A 13,517-nucleotide genomic window follows, 5' to 3' on the forward strand; every position below is an offset into this window, starting at 1 on the left:
CCCAAGGGCAGCTTAGGGCAGCAGTATGCATCCACGGGCATGTGCACGGGCAGCGATTGCAGACAAGAGAATAAGGGGAGAACATGTACCTTTATGAATTTAATCTCCAGACTGACTCCCTGACATGAAACCAAGGTCAACAAAACAACAGCAGACTGTACTGCATGAGATCAGACTCTATATAGGGGCCATGGATGGAGGCTGGGCTGGGGGACTTTAGTGTACTATGTGTACAGTAACTCTCTCTCCAGAGTGAGTAGGCCTATATTGTTGTTGGACCCAAAATATGCCACATATCTCTGCTTATTATATGAACTAGCTTCTTCATGATAAAGAGATACATATTTATTTGTCAACGTGTAGGTGTCTTTTTCGTTAAAAAATAACTACATTTATTATCTCCCAGACTGTAGACTGCTGGGGGAAACGGAAACTATATTACCCCATGGGAAGCTATATTACCTATATCTACGACAGAGTTTCCAGTATCCACTAGATGGAGCGCCACCATCTTCGACTGATTTATTTCTCTCACGGGGCCGTCAGAACAGCTGTCCACAACGTTTGTCCACACTGACTGGCCTTTCAACTTTAGCCTATTGGACCAGTTTCCTCTTCAGTCTGCTCTGACTCTTCACCCGTCATTTAGTTTGAATCCAAATGAGGCTTTGATGTGAAGTGAAACAAAACAGCTGATCTTAGAGTGGTGGAATAATTAGACAAACAGGAAACAGCTGTTAAAATGTATGTCAACAGAATCAAGATTGTTGCACAACACACTTAAATCCACAAATGAAAACTGTATACGAATAATGCAGGATTGTTGCAGTTTGTGATCAACTGTGTGAATAATATAACGTTAAAGGATGAAGGATGCTGCACGGATAACCACTGGGCCTCCAAATAAAGACCAGGTAACCGTAAACACCGTCTCTCTGCCTACCTGCCATTCCACTTGGGTGGCGCTACAGTGGGAGGGACAGAGAGATCTTCAGAGAATCCAATGAGCGTGCGGCAGCAGATGATGAGCTCCCCAAAGGCCTTGCCTCTGCGCGGAGGGAGCGCGCCTGCAGATCTGCATGTCGCAGTGCATTGGAAGTTTGTGTGCATGTGTGGGCCACTTAAAGCGGCGCGCAGAGCAGACGGCACCAACTTTCTCCCTCCGTGCAGAATCAGCGAGATGAAGAGCATCGCCAGCCCGTCATCATGTGCTCCAGGCTCCCAGGGACCGCCTGCCTACTGCGACTCGTTGCACTCAGCATCCTTCTCTCGCACACCGCAGCTTATTTCGGGTCAGACACTTTTCTATATATTTTTCAACCGCATAGGCTATTGCTTAGAAACTGAGGACTATAAATACAAGAATATTAAATTGGCCTGTTTGATTGACTGATTGATTGAATACTTTATTAACAGTGTGCATAAAAAAGCACAAGAAAGTATAGTCCATGAATACAAGGTCTGCTATAGGATTTAAACGCAAGAAAGCATGTCTTGTTTCCATTGGGGTCCTTCATGCAAAGCTATAATCAATTCATCAAAGAACTGTCCTCTTACCAAATTACGCACGCGTAATTACGCACATGCACGGCACACTCATATTTTATCGGTTTATTGACATTATAAACTGCAAATGTTGACTCGTGCAAAGTGTGATATGATGAGGCTAACCATGTCACTGATAGGCTATCGCTCAACAGTGTGCCATGTGTATCTTGCTTTAAAATTCTGAGGCTCATTGCTGTATTGTTTTGAATTGCGAATTGCCGGTTATTTACATATGAATATATATTTAATTGTAATGAATTATGTAAAGGCCTTGTGGACTGTATTTATAGGACTATACCGTTTCAAATAATTCATTTAATATATGAGGACCAATGGCCCATTTCTATATGTTATTTACAGATGACGATATCGCGCGTGAAACATTATTCTAGCTTTTAATTTTCCTTGTATGGATTCACATGAAAGGGACAATATCTTAATATTTTGGATAATGTAATACTCTTATAAAATCCCATAGTTAAAATGAATGTAATTGCGTAATTGCCCATATAACTCTGACCATGTAGCAGCACCTGACTATAGTCTTTAATGTGCTTTCTTCCTCATCAGGCTGACAGGTCGAGAACCCTTGGTGTTCTTACCAGGCCCATACTCTAGTGATTCTCCAACGGGCAAGGCTCACCTGAAGCAATGCGAGCAGATGACTCTGACTCGACGGCAGAAGAGACTGTGTCGACGGGAGCCGGGCTTAGCTGAGACGCTGCGCGAGTCAGTGCGCCTGAGCCTTCTGGAGTGTCGCTATCAGTTTAGAAACGAGCGCTGGAACTGCAGCCTGGACGGCCGCGGAAGTCTTCTGAAAAGAGGTAAGCTATTTGTGTGAATATATGTACACACCACGTGGTTCTCAGTGGTGGAAAAATTACTCACATTTTTACTTAAGTAAAATTATCAATCAATAGGCCTATACTGCAATGTAGAAATAGGCTATACAAGCAAAAGTCTGAGATTCAAAGTTTACTTGAGTAAAAGTACAAAGTATTGGCATCAAAATGTACTTAAAGTAGCAAAAAGTAAAAGTAAGCCTACTCAGATATGCATTATGTCCCTTTTCATAAGTTTTGAATTGATTTTTTTGTTGTTGAAAATAGCAGATCTACAAGCCCACAATGCGTTGAATCGTGATGCATTGTGAGCTTGTAGATCTGCTATTTCCAAATGGACGAAATGTGGCTGAAGTGCTTTGTAGGCCTACTAATAATCAAAATCTACAAAGTAACTATATAACTAAAGTTTTCAAATAAATGGATCCAATATGTAGTGGAGTATAAGTAACATTACATTGGAAGTAATTAAAGTGCAAATGCTCCAAAGTTGTAGCCTACTTAAGTAAATGTACTTTAGTTACTTTCCACTGCTAATGTGGGAATATATAGACCCCCAAAATAATCATAATTGAACTGGGGACCGTCCCCCCCCAAAATAATCATTGAACTGGGTAGTTTGTAGATCGGCTAATTTTTTAATATTATTTCAAAAGTTTTTTTTAATATAGTTTGGTATGTTTTTCATTAATATATACCGGTATATTTGATTTCATGTATTAAAAAGGGCTTTAAAGTCCTTAATGTGCGACTTTACTGTCATCTCATCTGGTGAGCCCCACTAAATCATGTGGGGGTCCCGACCATAGGGTCCCGACCCACAGCTTGAGAATGGCATAGGCTGCCAGGCTATGTGTGTGTGTGTGTGTGTGTGTGTGTGTGTGTGTGTGTGTGTGTGTGTGTGTGTGTGTGTGTGTGACCCCGGCCCAGTCAGATGATAATGATAATGTATAGTGTTGATAGTGCAAATGGAATTAATAGAGGCAACCAAGAGCAAGAAAGAAATAAAGAAAGGAGAGGGGGAGGGGTTGGGTAGTGGTCAAACTGCATCACTTCTAAGTTGTTTCCCTTTTAAATTCATGTTGTTTATTATTTTTTCGGAGAGACTAATAGGGTCTACTTTCTATACTTGAACAATTCCTCCCACAATAGATGAAACCATTCCTTTGGATTAGAACAATAGCCCTGTGCTTTACTGAAACCTTCTATACTTAAGATAAGCACACGGTTTGGAAGCGTGCCAGTTGATAGCTTACATATGAAAAAAAAAAAAAGTTTAGACTCCAATAAATCATCATGTTGCCTACACGTAGCTCAAGTTGCTGCAGGTTCATCAGCCACAGAAAGCGCTTCAAGTACTTATGCATATGGATATCAAGCATGCGGGGAGAACATGAACAGGTCAGCATCGAAGTAATGAGGGACTAGAGAGCCAAGGAATCCGGTGCGGTGGGGAGCACAGCAAGCAACAAGCTACGTCGGTTATTTTTATCTCGCGGGAAAGCGCCCATTCCCAGAGGAAAAGGGTGGTGTGATTACTCTCTTTCATCTGGGAAAATCCTTCCTAGTCAAAATAATAATTAATTGGATCAAAATATACCCTGGCGATAGCTCTCTGGGGTAAGCAAATAACAGTGCATGACCGAAAGGAAAAGGTCGGGGAGAGAATCATTACACAACTTTGTAATTCTAAAATTCATTAAATCACGGTGTTGTTATGAGACCCCCCCATTTTCAAGGGCTCAAAACAACTAAGGTGAACATTTACTGGCAACATTGCAAACACTGTATTGTCTACCCTGCAACACACACCAATCAATGTCTCATTTAAATGCTATAATAAAGTATATTGAATATTTCATTGTTGAATAAGAAACATTTTCAGTCCTTGGGTTCAGAGCCTTTTTACGGCTTTGTTAAAAACAAACCCTGCACAGCCTTAAAAAAAAAATCTAATTCTTCATTCATTCTTTCCCAGGGTTTAAGGAGACTGCTTTCCTACTGGCAGTGTCCTCGGCTGCATTGTCTCACGCACTAGCCAAAGCCTGCAGCTCGGGCCGGATGGAGAGGTGCACGTGTGACGACTCCCCTGGACTGCAGCACCGAGAAGCGTGGCAGTGGGGGGTCTGTGGTGACAACCTGAAATATAGCACCAAGTTCCTCAAGAAGTTCCTGGGGCAAAAGAGGGTCAGCAAAGACCTGAGGGCACAGATTGATGGACACAACATCAACGTCGGAGTTCGGGTGAGTGTCTGTGGATGAACACAAACAAAGTCTATGCAGCAGTGGTTCTCAAAGTGGGGTCTGGGGACCTTGAGGGTGTTCCAGGGGGTCCCCATCAAAATGATTTAATATAGCATTGGCTATTTGAAAATAGCGGATCTACAAGCTCACAGCGCGTGTTGCATGCTTGTAGATCTGCTATTTATAATATCAAACAATCTTGAAAATCTTTTCAGTCCCTTTTTAGATGGGCAAAATCTGTCCAATTAATGCATATACATTTTTGGGGATCCTTGACATAAAAAACAACAACTGGTCTATAGGGTGGAAATGTGAAATATTATGGTAGCTATGGAGCCTCATGTTGTGTACATGTATCTGTACTACTTTCACGTCACCTCCCAAGCCCAAGGCATCATAAACATAGGACGCACCAGGGCCCCACTTAGCTCAATTAGTTAGGCTACAATTTGACTCTATACAATTATTCCTCTGTCACACTCTTGCACCGTGAAAGGGAACAGCACAGCTATCCTCACCTGCATGTTTTGCCCAGTGCCAGCCAGATTGACTCCCCCATCGCGCTCCCTCAGTCATTGGCCTTGGTGCAGCGGTGGGTGAGAAGGCGCATACAGCCAGGCAGACGGGGCGACTGTGAGACGGTGGGAGCCAGGTGTTCTCAGGCATGATAAAGCTTGCTGTGCAGGCCTACACAAAATTAAAGGTCTCACGTCAGGGAGAACGATTATAACTGTGGCCTCTTTTAATATACGAGCGAGCATTTTTTCCACCTACGGGATCACTGTGTTGCTGCAGTGATAAATCCACATAATGTTCATAACCACTACTGTTGGAGCTTCAAAATAGCAGGCCCCCGGGGCTCCGGGCCCTGTACCCCACACACCAGAGGAGGCAGAGACTAGGAGAGAGAGACCAAACACAGACAAACAAAACAAAAACAAACGCAGGATGAACTAAAAGGCACCTATCTTATCTGATCTTTGCAGAGTTAAACGTTTTCCTCACCTTGCATCGCTGTGGCCTACGGGAGAGACCAGGAGACTTCGCGTTAACAAAAAAACGAAGCCCCCCCGTCCCCCCTCCAGGGCGTTCATACCTGCAAAGGGCGGAATTGAGCAGAACTCTTCAACCCAAAAGTAGGCCCTGGGCCCCTCCTCCCACCACACCAACCCCCCATGCCACAATGACCTGTATCTGGCCCCACAAGTCAGGAGCTCTGTGGCTCGTCGGTTGAGCATGCACCCATCACCAACTATCAAACACTGAACCACTAACTGAGAAACGTGGGACACCATCACCCATTGGCACTTTTCTTTCTTAAATACTTATCTATCGATGGTTGTTCCGTGATCAGGCATGCACAGAGAACAGGGTGGAGAGATTCCTCTGTCTGTGCTGTTTTGTCACCTGTGCCTCGGGCTTCGGAGAGGGGAGACAGGAGAGAACCAGACAGAAAGAGCTAGTTTCAACACATTGAGAAAAACGACTCCGCAGGCGTTATTGTCCAAGTGAGCGATGTTGGGTAAATGAAATATGACATGATGAGCCGTCCCCCGCAATCCATTACCTGAAACATTTACAATGAGCCACTTGCTAACCACCGACCATCCTCCCTTAACCCGCTACCGTGCAAGACACCCCCCCCCCCCCCTCCCCCTCCTTGCAGGAAACGGGTTCTCTCGACTTAGAGATAGGCCCCCGAGATAAGAGGCCGAGGCAATGAATCAGACTGAGAAACCTGACATTTCTTCCCCCGTTTCCCCTCCTGTGTCATTTTCTTTTCTCCCTCCACTCTCAGGCGGTGAAGAGCGGGCTGAAGACCACCTGCAAGTGTCACGGCGTCTCCGGCTCCTGCGCCGTGCGGACCTGCTGGAAGCAGCTGTCCCCCTTCCACGACACCGGGCGGCTGCTCAAGTTCCGCTACGACAACGCGGTGCGGGTGCTGAGCGTCACCAACGCCGCCACCGGCGAGACGGAGCTGGCGGGGTCCCGCCGGCACGGCCAGAACCTCCGCACCACCGACATGGTCTTCCTGGAGGACTCCCCGAGCTTCTGCAGGCCCTCCCGCTATTCCCCGGGCACGGCCGGCCGAACGTGCGCCAAGGACACTAGCTGCCATAGCATGTGCTGCGGGCGCGGCTACAACACGGCCATGCGCCTCACCACGCTCTCTTGCCACTGCCAGGTGCGCTGGTGCTGCCACGTGGAGTGTCAGACCTGTGTCCGGGAGGAAGAGGTCTACACCTGCAAGAAAACCTAAGAGAGAGACACATGTGAATGACTAGACGGAAGAGGAAATACATGTAGGGAGCAATGTAAGGACTTGTTAGAAAAGGACATTCCCGTAATAAGTGAATGAATTTGAGAGAGGAATGTGATCATCTGTCTTATTCCACACTAGAGCTGCCCTGTGACATGTTGAACTGCAATCTCTTACAGACATTACTCTTGACGGATTTCATTCACATTTTGGGCATGTCTTTACAGATGCCATTCCACGATGGTTTTATTGTTGCCGGTTATTTGGTAATTATCACCAAACTTTCATAGTCGCTTGGGTGAGGAATGTTTGAAAACCACTCTTTTTCTGAATGCACTGGGGGGGGATACCTCACTTGTGGGAAAGAGGGTAAAGGTTGCCCTCTGGGATGAGCTCTTAAACAGGTACTGGACAGGACTGGATATCTCCAGCATTATTATGTCAATCCCATCTGTGGGGAGCTCTGACAGACAGTAACCTTGATGCGTTGTAATTTCATTGGTTCTTTCCATTTGTCTATTTATTGTATCTATTAAGATGATATCTGTCTAACTGCTGCTTTATACTTTTAAAGTTCTTGAAATTGAGTGTCTTGCCTCGTAAGGTTAAAAGGGCCTTAAAGGAATCTGGAACATCTCCTGTCTGTCTTTCCGTCTGCTGTGTTTTTCTGCTGCGGAGCAGCATATGAGTGCATTTATTTGTATAAAAAGCACTTAAGATGGTCTTAATTATTAAGCTTAGAGGTTAGATAAATACCTTTTAATTCATTTTTTTTAAATGTTGTTCATAAAATCACTGGAAGCAACAAGAGAAATTGCTGATGTCGCTGATATGCATGGTAGCCACAAGCATGAGCAGGGTTATTGTGAAAAGAAACAACCTGGGTTTCAGTTGCTCTTATGGAAATGTCTATGGAAATATCTGCACGTAGCCTAATGTGTTCTCAATAGAGAAAAAGGGAATATGTATTAACAGTGTGGCAAACACCAAACAAACACTTTAAAGAAAAACAGGTTTATTGCTGGACATACCAACCCTCTACTCTTACTGTTTTTATTTAGATTCATAAAGATTTATAAAGAGAGGCATGTGTGCATGTATGCTTTCATGTCCAGAATGGCTTAACCAAACCATATGCTCTTAAAAGTCTAATTTAGGCTCATCTTTGTTCTAAAATGGGCCAATCTTGTTCCTAATTTTCCCAATCACCAATCAGAGAAAATGGTAGTATTTACTGCATGAGTGCAGGTCAAAGGTGCATGTCTGCCCCAAGGGCTTTATTCTATGGGCCATTTATGTTTCCTTTGCATGATACTGAGTTGTATTGATGTATAATATGACTATAACTCATATCAGGGCTCCAAGCATGTATGTGACAATGTGGAATCAGATTTTTCTACCTCACATCGTCGTCGGGCAATTATTGATTTTATATTTCCTTTGCAAATAGCTGTACTTTCCTTTGCATCAGTCATACAAGTTCACATTTTATAATTGTACAATTGTTGTTAATATAACCCTACATTTCATATATATATATGTCTCTTGTTTCATTACATTATTATTTAAAATAATTAAGATAAATAAATGTACATTTGTAAGAACTATTGTACATGTTTGTCGTCACTTGTTTAGCTGTAACAGGTTGTTTTTCCTCATCCTTTCCACACCAATTGCTTGTCTGAGTTTACTGTAACTCTTGAGAGTGTAGAAAAGGACCAAATTAAACAACCCTTAAGGGTCCATTTGGCTCCATCTGTGCACTGAGTCCCAAGAGTTACATTAAGACTCAGGGTTTTACAGCCATACAGTATGCATGCAACGAGAAGGCCACAGCAGCTGTGCACCTGTCTGCCTGGAACTGCTCTCGACTCTCAATCTATCTATGTGGGCAAACCACTTCCTAATCACACTGCCCCGCCCTCCTTTTCATCTGAAAGGACTGTGGTCGTGGGCTCACTGCATCACCCTCAACCGCCCAGTAACATGCACGCACGCACGCACGCACACACACACACACACACACACACACACACACACACACACACACACACACACACACACACACACACACACACACACACACACACACACACACACACACACACACACACACACACACACACACACACACACACACACACACACACAGGTGTTCTGCCTCTGGCCAGCACACTAAGCATGATGACAATGATAATGGTTATGATGACAGGGAGGATGATGATCTTGAAGAATGTTGTCTACAAAAAAATATGGAGCATTTGACCCCAATTAACCACTTTCATCGTGGTGTGCCTATTTAGGGTATATCACAAAAATGTGCATAACATCTCCATACAACAAAGCATGTAATAGAGCTTAAGTGGTTAACTATTTACAGAGGGAAAGTTTAGTTCCCTGTTGTGACGACATTAATGTCACTTTACACACTCTATACACACACTCTAGGCCTAGGGGGACTATGGAATACAGACTGGTATGGTACAAGGAAATTGAAATTGAGACACAACTCATAAGTTTAAAAGCCTTACAGATTTGGTATGGTGGAGTGATAAACATACTTTATGTTTCATAGGAGGCATATGGCTATCCATGTTCTTTTGAGGATAATCGTTTCCTAAAGGAATGCCGTGGATAGAACAAAGTACTGCTTCCAAAGCACTTTACATTACATAGCATTATGCTGCATATCTGGAGTGAGATTCATGGCACTTTGGTACTTGTAAACTCAGTACACACATTGTCCATCCCATAATTTAAAATACAAAGGCAATTTGTTTCTTCAACCCTTTGTTTTTGCAGATGTTAGGACTGATTTGTGAGGAGTGTGCCACTGAGAGCAGGATGGAAGCTGATAGATAAGATAAGAATAAGATGGGATCAGATGGGTGAACCGATAGCCGAATGGTCAGGGTTGGCGCAATGCTCTGAACAGAAAGTCCCGGGTTCGATGTCTGACCGGACCATCGCTGAATGTCGTTCCAATACAATCTCTCCACTGTGCCGTTAATAAAGGCAAATAAAGAATACGTCAAATGAAATTCAGTTGGCATAGCAGCAGTGTATATAACGCAGGATGGATACAGGCAAGAGTAGAGAGAGGGATCATATTAAATAAAACTAGAAAATACTGTTCCTGTTCTCTATCCATTGTGGGCTCGCTGCTCGAGCCCACAATGCTGACAACAGACATTGGCACATGGTAAATTCTATCAGTAAATAAGTACCGGTATGTATATCGGATATTTGAAAATAGTATAATAAATAATAAATCTCAAAAAGTCTTGGGAAATAACTTTGAACAATTTGGGATATTGTTTGTTTTGTTTGTATTTATGTTTCTTTTCTGTGTTCATTCATAATGCCAGACTACATACCGCATTGTCCCGAATATAAGACCACTCTGATTATAAGACGCCCCCCCATTTTTTCAAGACTCATTTGTGGAAACGTCAAATAGCCTAGTCACCGATTATAGTAGGATATTTCCATTGGAGAAAAAAAACCTAGTCTTATATATTCAGGCCAATAGGGTAATTGTTTTTCTTATGAATAAAAAAAACAATTGTTAACAAAGAAAAAGGTAGTCAGTAATCCAAGAACAGAACAGTACATAAGGGGGGGGGGGGGCAGGCTTGGTTGTAGAGCCTGATGGCTACTGGCACAAATAAGGACCGTCCGAGTCGTCGCTCTGCGATTCATTGAGAAATATGAAGATGGAGAAGATGGAGACGCAGGGGATGAAGAAGGGATAGCCAGGAGGCCCCAGGGGGGATATCCCCTGCTGCTGCGTGTTGTTGTTTTATAATGAACTTCTAAAGCCTTCATTTCCCCCTCTACCCCGAGCGGAGGGGGGCGCAGTGATGAGGGCTGCTGAGTCCACAGTCGGATTCTCACGCACAAGCCCCCGGGGAGACTGGCTGCTCGGAGTGGGGTGGGAGGAGGTGTCCGAGGGAGGGAGGCAACATGTAACCCTCTGCGTGTTTATGTTTGTGTCTGTGTCTATCTGTGTGTATGTATGTGTGTGTCGTGCGTGCACATGTATGAGTGCCATGTAGAGACAGGTGGGGGCAGAGAGAGTATATTTTGCATAGGGTGTGTGTGTGTGAGTGCATGTGCGCGCATTCTTGCCGTATGCACACCTGCGGTCAGTTCAATGAGAGTGATATGTGAGCATGTATTTGTTGTCAGTATAGTCCTGTGCGGGTGTGTGTATGTGTGTGTGTGTGTGTTGTCAGTCAGTATAGTGCTGTGCGGGTGTGTGTGTGTGTGTGTGTGTGTGTGTGTGTGTGTGTGTGTGTGTGTGTGTGTTGTCAGTCAGTATAGTGCTGTGCGGGTGTGTGTGGGCTACAGTGGCTCACAGTGCAGGGTGTGCTCAAAGTCCTCACTGTCACCCTAACACACGCCGTGAGTGACAGGCATAATGTAGGGTGATGCTGGCAGTAACACTATCTCTGTCTGTGTTGGCAAGGTTCAGGAATAGGTGACTATGCTGGGCTGGCCTGTATCGATGTGCCATGGCCCTGATGGATCAAGATGAATAGGCTTATTTATACCAAGGCTGGGACATTTTGATATATTATGTATCATACTTGAGTTGCCTAGCGAAAGGTGTTATCCATGGCAACTCATAGCTTCCAGGTTTATACATTACTCATTTTGTGAAAGTACAGTGGATGTTAACTGAGGCGTAGAATGCTATGTTGCGTACCTTACTCAAGGACACATTAGGACGCAATACTCTAATTGCAACACGTGAGGTAAAGACATCTAGGCCTAAACACTTGCACATTTGCCTCTGAAGAGAGGATGACTATACTTGATGATGGCTTCAGTATTGGTCCTAATTGCCACACCTTAATTAGCTGCGCAGAAAAGTGTAATGGGTGCACAGGTAAGCAAGGAAAAGGACAGAGAGAGAGAGGGAGAGAGAGAGAGAGAGAGAGAGAGAGAGATGAGAATACGGCATGTGGTAGGAATTTGGAATGTGAAATGACTAATGCAATTGCTCAACCCACAACAAGAACATGCACTGCCTCGAGCTATGACAAGGCTGAGTGCATACCTCTACTGGGGAGGAGGGGGCTCTTCTGAGGGGGGGGGGGGGGGAGGGGGTTAACTGGATGGGGGTAAGGGGTTTTAGAAAATGGGTGATGGTGGTGTGCGGGGCTGCACATGTGGAGGATACTGCGTGCGCATGTGTACTGTACGTATACTAGTGCATCAACCGAGTTGGCGAATGGCGTCAACATTTCTGGGATGACTTATTTGGGGCGTGAAGGACTGGCACAGTAGCCGTGACGGACGACAGAACGGGTCAGAAGATGGATAGACGCATGCGACCTGAAGGGAGAGCGCAGTTGGTTAAAGGGGACGAACACCTTCCTCAGGGAGCTGCATGAGTGCCTGGAGAAACAGCCGAGATCAACAATTATGAGACGGATAAATAATAATAGATATGGCGTATATCGTAGTAGTTTTGTGAATTAATTTCACACACACCCCGACAGACATATCGGCTCAACCAGTCCACATCAGGGCCCCGGCTATCCTCTTCTACTGGGAAAATGCCGGGGGAGTCTGGAGTTTGAGTCTGTTCCCATGAGTTTTGACACTGCTAGAGAGAACACCTGCAGCGTTAACACTGGGATCGCACAGTAGCTACTGCGATAGGACACGATAAGACCCCGTACAACTCCTTGACTGACTCCCCCTGCTATTCAATGTATGGCATTCCTCTCTCTCTCCTCTTCTCTCAGCTACGCACCCACCACGCACGCACGCACGCACGCACGCACGCACGCACGCACGCACACACACAGCTGACCTCCATTTCAAGCAAAACAAAAACTTTCTGAGATCAACAATGTCCAATAAAGGAAAAACAGAGATAAGAGGCAGAGCTCAATGTTCTCGCAACACATGACATTTCCCAAAAAAAAAAAGAAGTCTGGAACTTTTGGTAAATTGTGTTTACCACTCACTCAAAGCTCTTTATACATACATGGGTGGTGCATGCATTCCCACACCCATGTCAGACAGAGGCAACTGTGCACGGCATCAGCCTGCTCGCACAGTGCCGTGGTTCCCAAACCTTTTCATGTCAAGGAGCGCCAAATTGACACTCATCAGCCCCATTTGAAAATATATGCCAAGGACCCCCCATAAGAGAAGATTTTCACGGTTCTAGCAGTGATTTTCAACCATTCAAGGACCCCCAGTTTGACCTGAATTAGTCTCTACGGACCCCCCATTTAATGGCATTCATATCTCTGGGACCCCCAATTCATATTATATCATATTTTATTATATTGCTAATTCAACTCTGATACTGTACAAATGGAACCAAATTGTACACTATCAGAGTTAAGGACCCATAAGGGTCCATTTGGTTCCTAACTATCATTTAGCTGGGGACCCCTGGGGGCCCCCCGGACCCCACTTTGGGAACCACTGTGCTCAAGGACACGTTGCCAGGAGGACCGAACAGGGAGCGCTCCAGTCGCTTCCCACACAGCCATATATTCCTCCAGAGCCACGAGCTGCCGCCCCAACCCATGTTGTCTGTGATTGTTTGTCATCATCTCTATAGCTACTACAGTCATGTTGTCCCGTCTTGCCCT

The 13,517-nt window shown here is 44.7% G+C and overlaps 1 protein-coding gene across 1 annotated transcript; it reads left to right on the plus strand.

Annotated features, from left to right (window-relative positions):
- Positions 1-1,162: 1,162 nt before the first annotated feature.
- wnt9b (wingless-type MMTV integration site family, member 9B) lies at positions 1,163-6,894 on the plus strand (the record flags this gene model as incomplete). Its single annotated transcript, XM_080775301.1, has 4 exons — positions 1,163-1,292; positions 2,119-2,372; positions 4,369-4,634; positions 6,433-6,894. Exons 1-4 carry the CDS (start codon positions 1,207-1,209, stop codon positions 6,892-6,894), a joined length of 1,068 nt encoding a protein of 355 aa, XP_080631427.1. The 5' UTR covers positions 1,163-1,206.
- Positions 6,895-13,517: the final 6,623 nt, after the last annotated feature.

Source organism: Protomyctophum bolini (assembly GCF_963924005.1).
Source record: "Protomyctophum bolini genome assembly, chromosome: 11".
In the NCBI taxonomy this organism is placed as follows: domain Eukaryota; kingdom Metazoa; phylum Chordata; class Actinopteri; order Myctophiformes; family Myctophidae; genus Protomyctophum; species Protomyctophum bolini.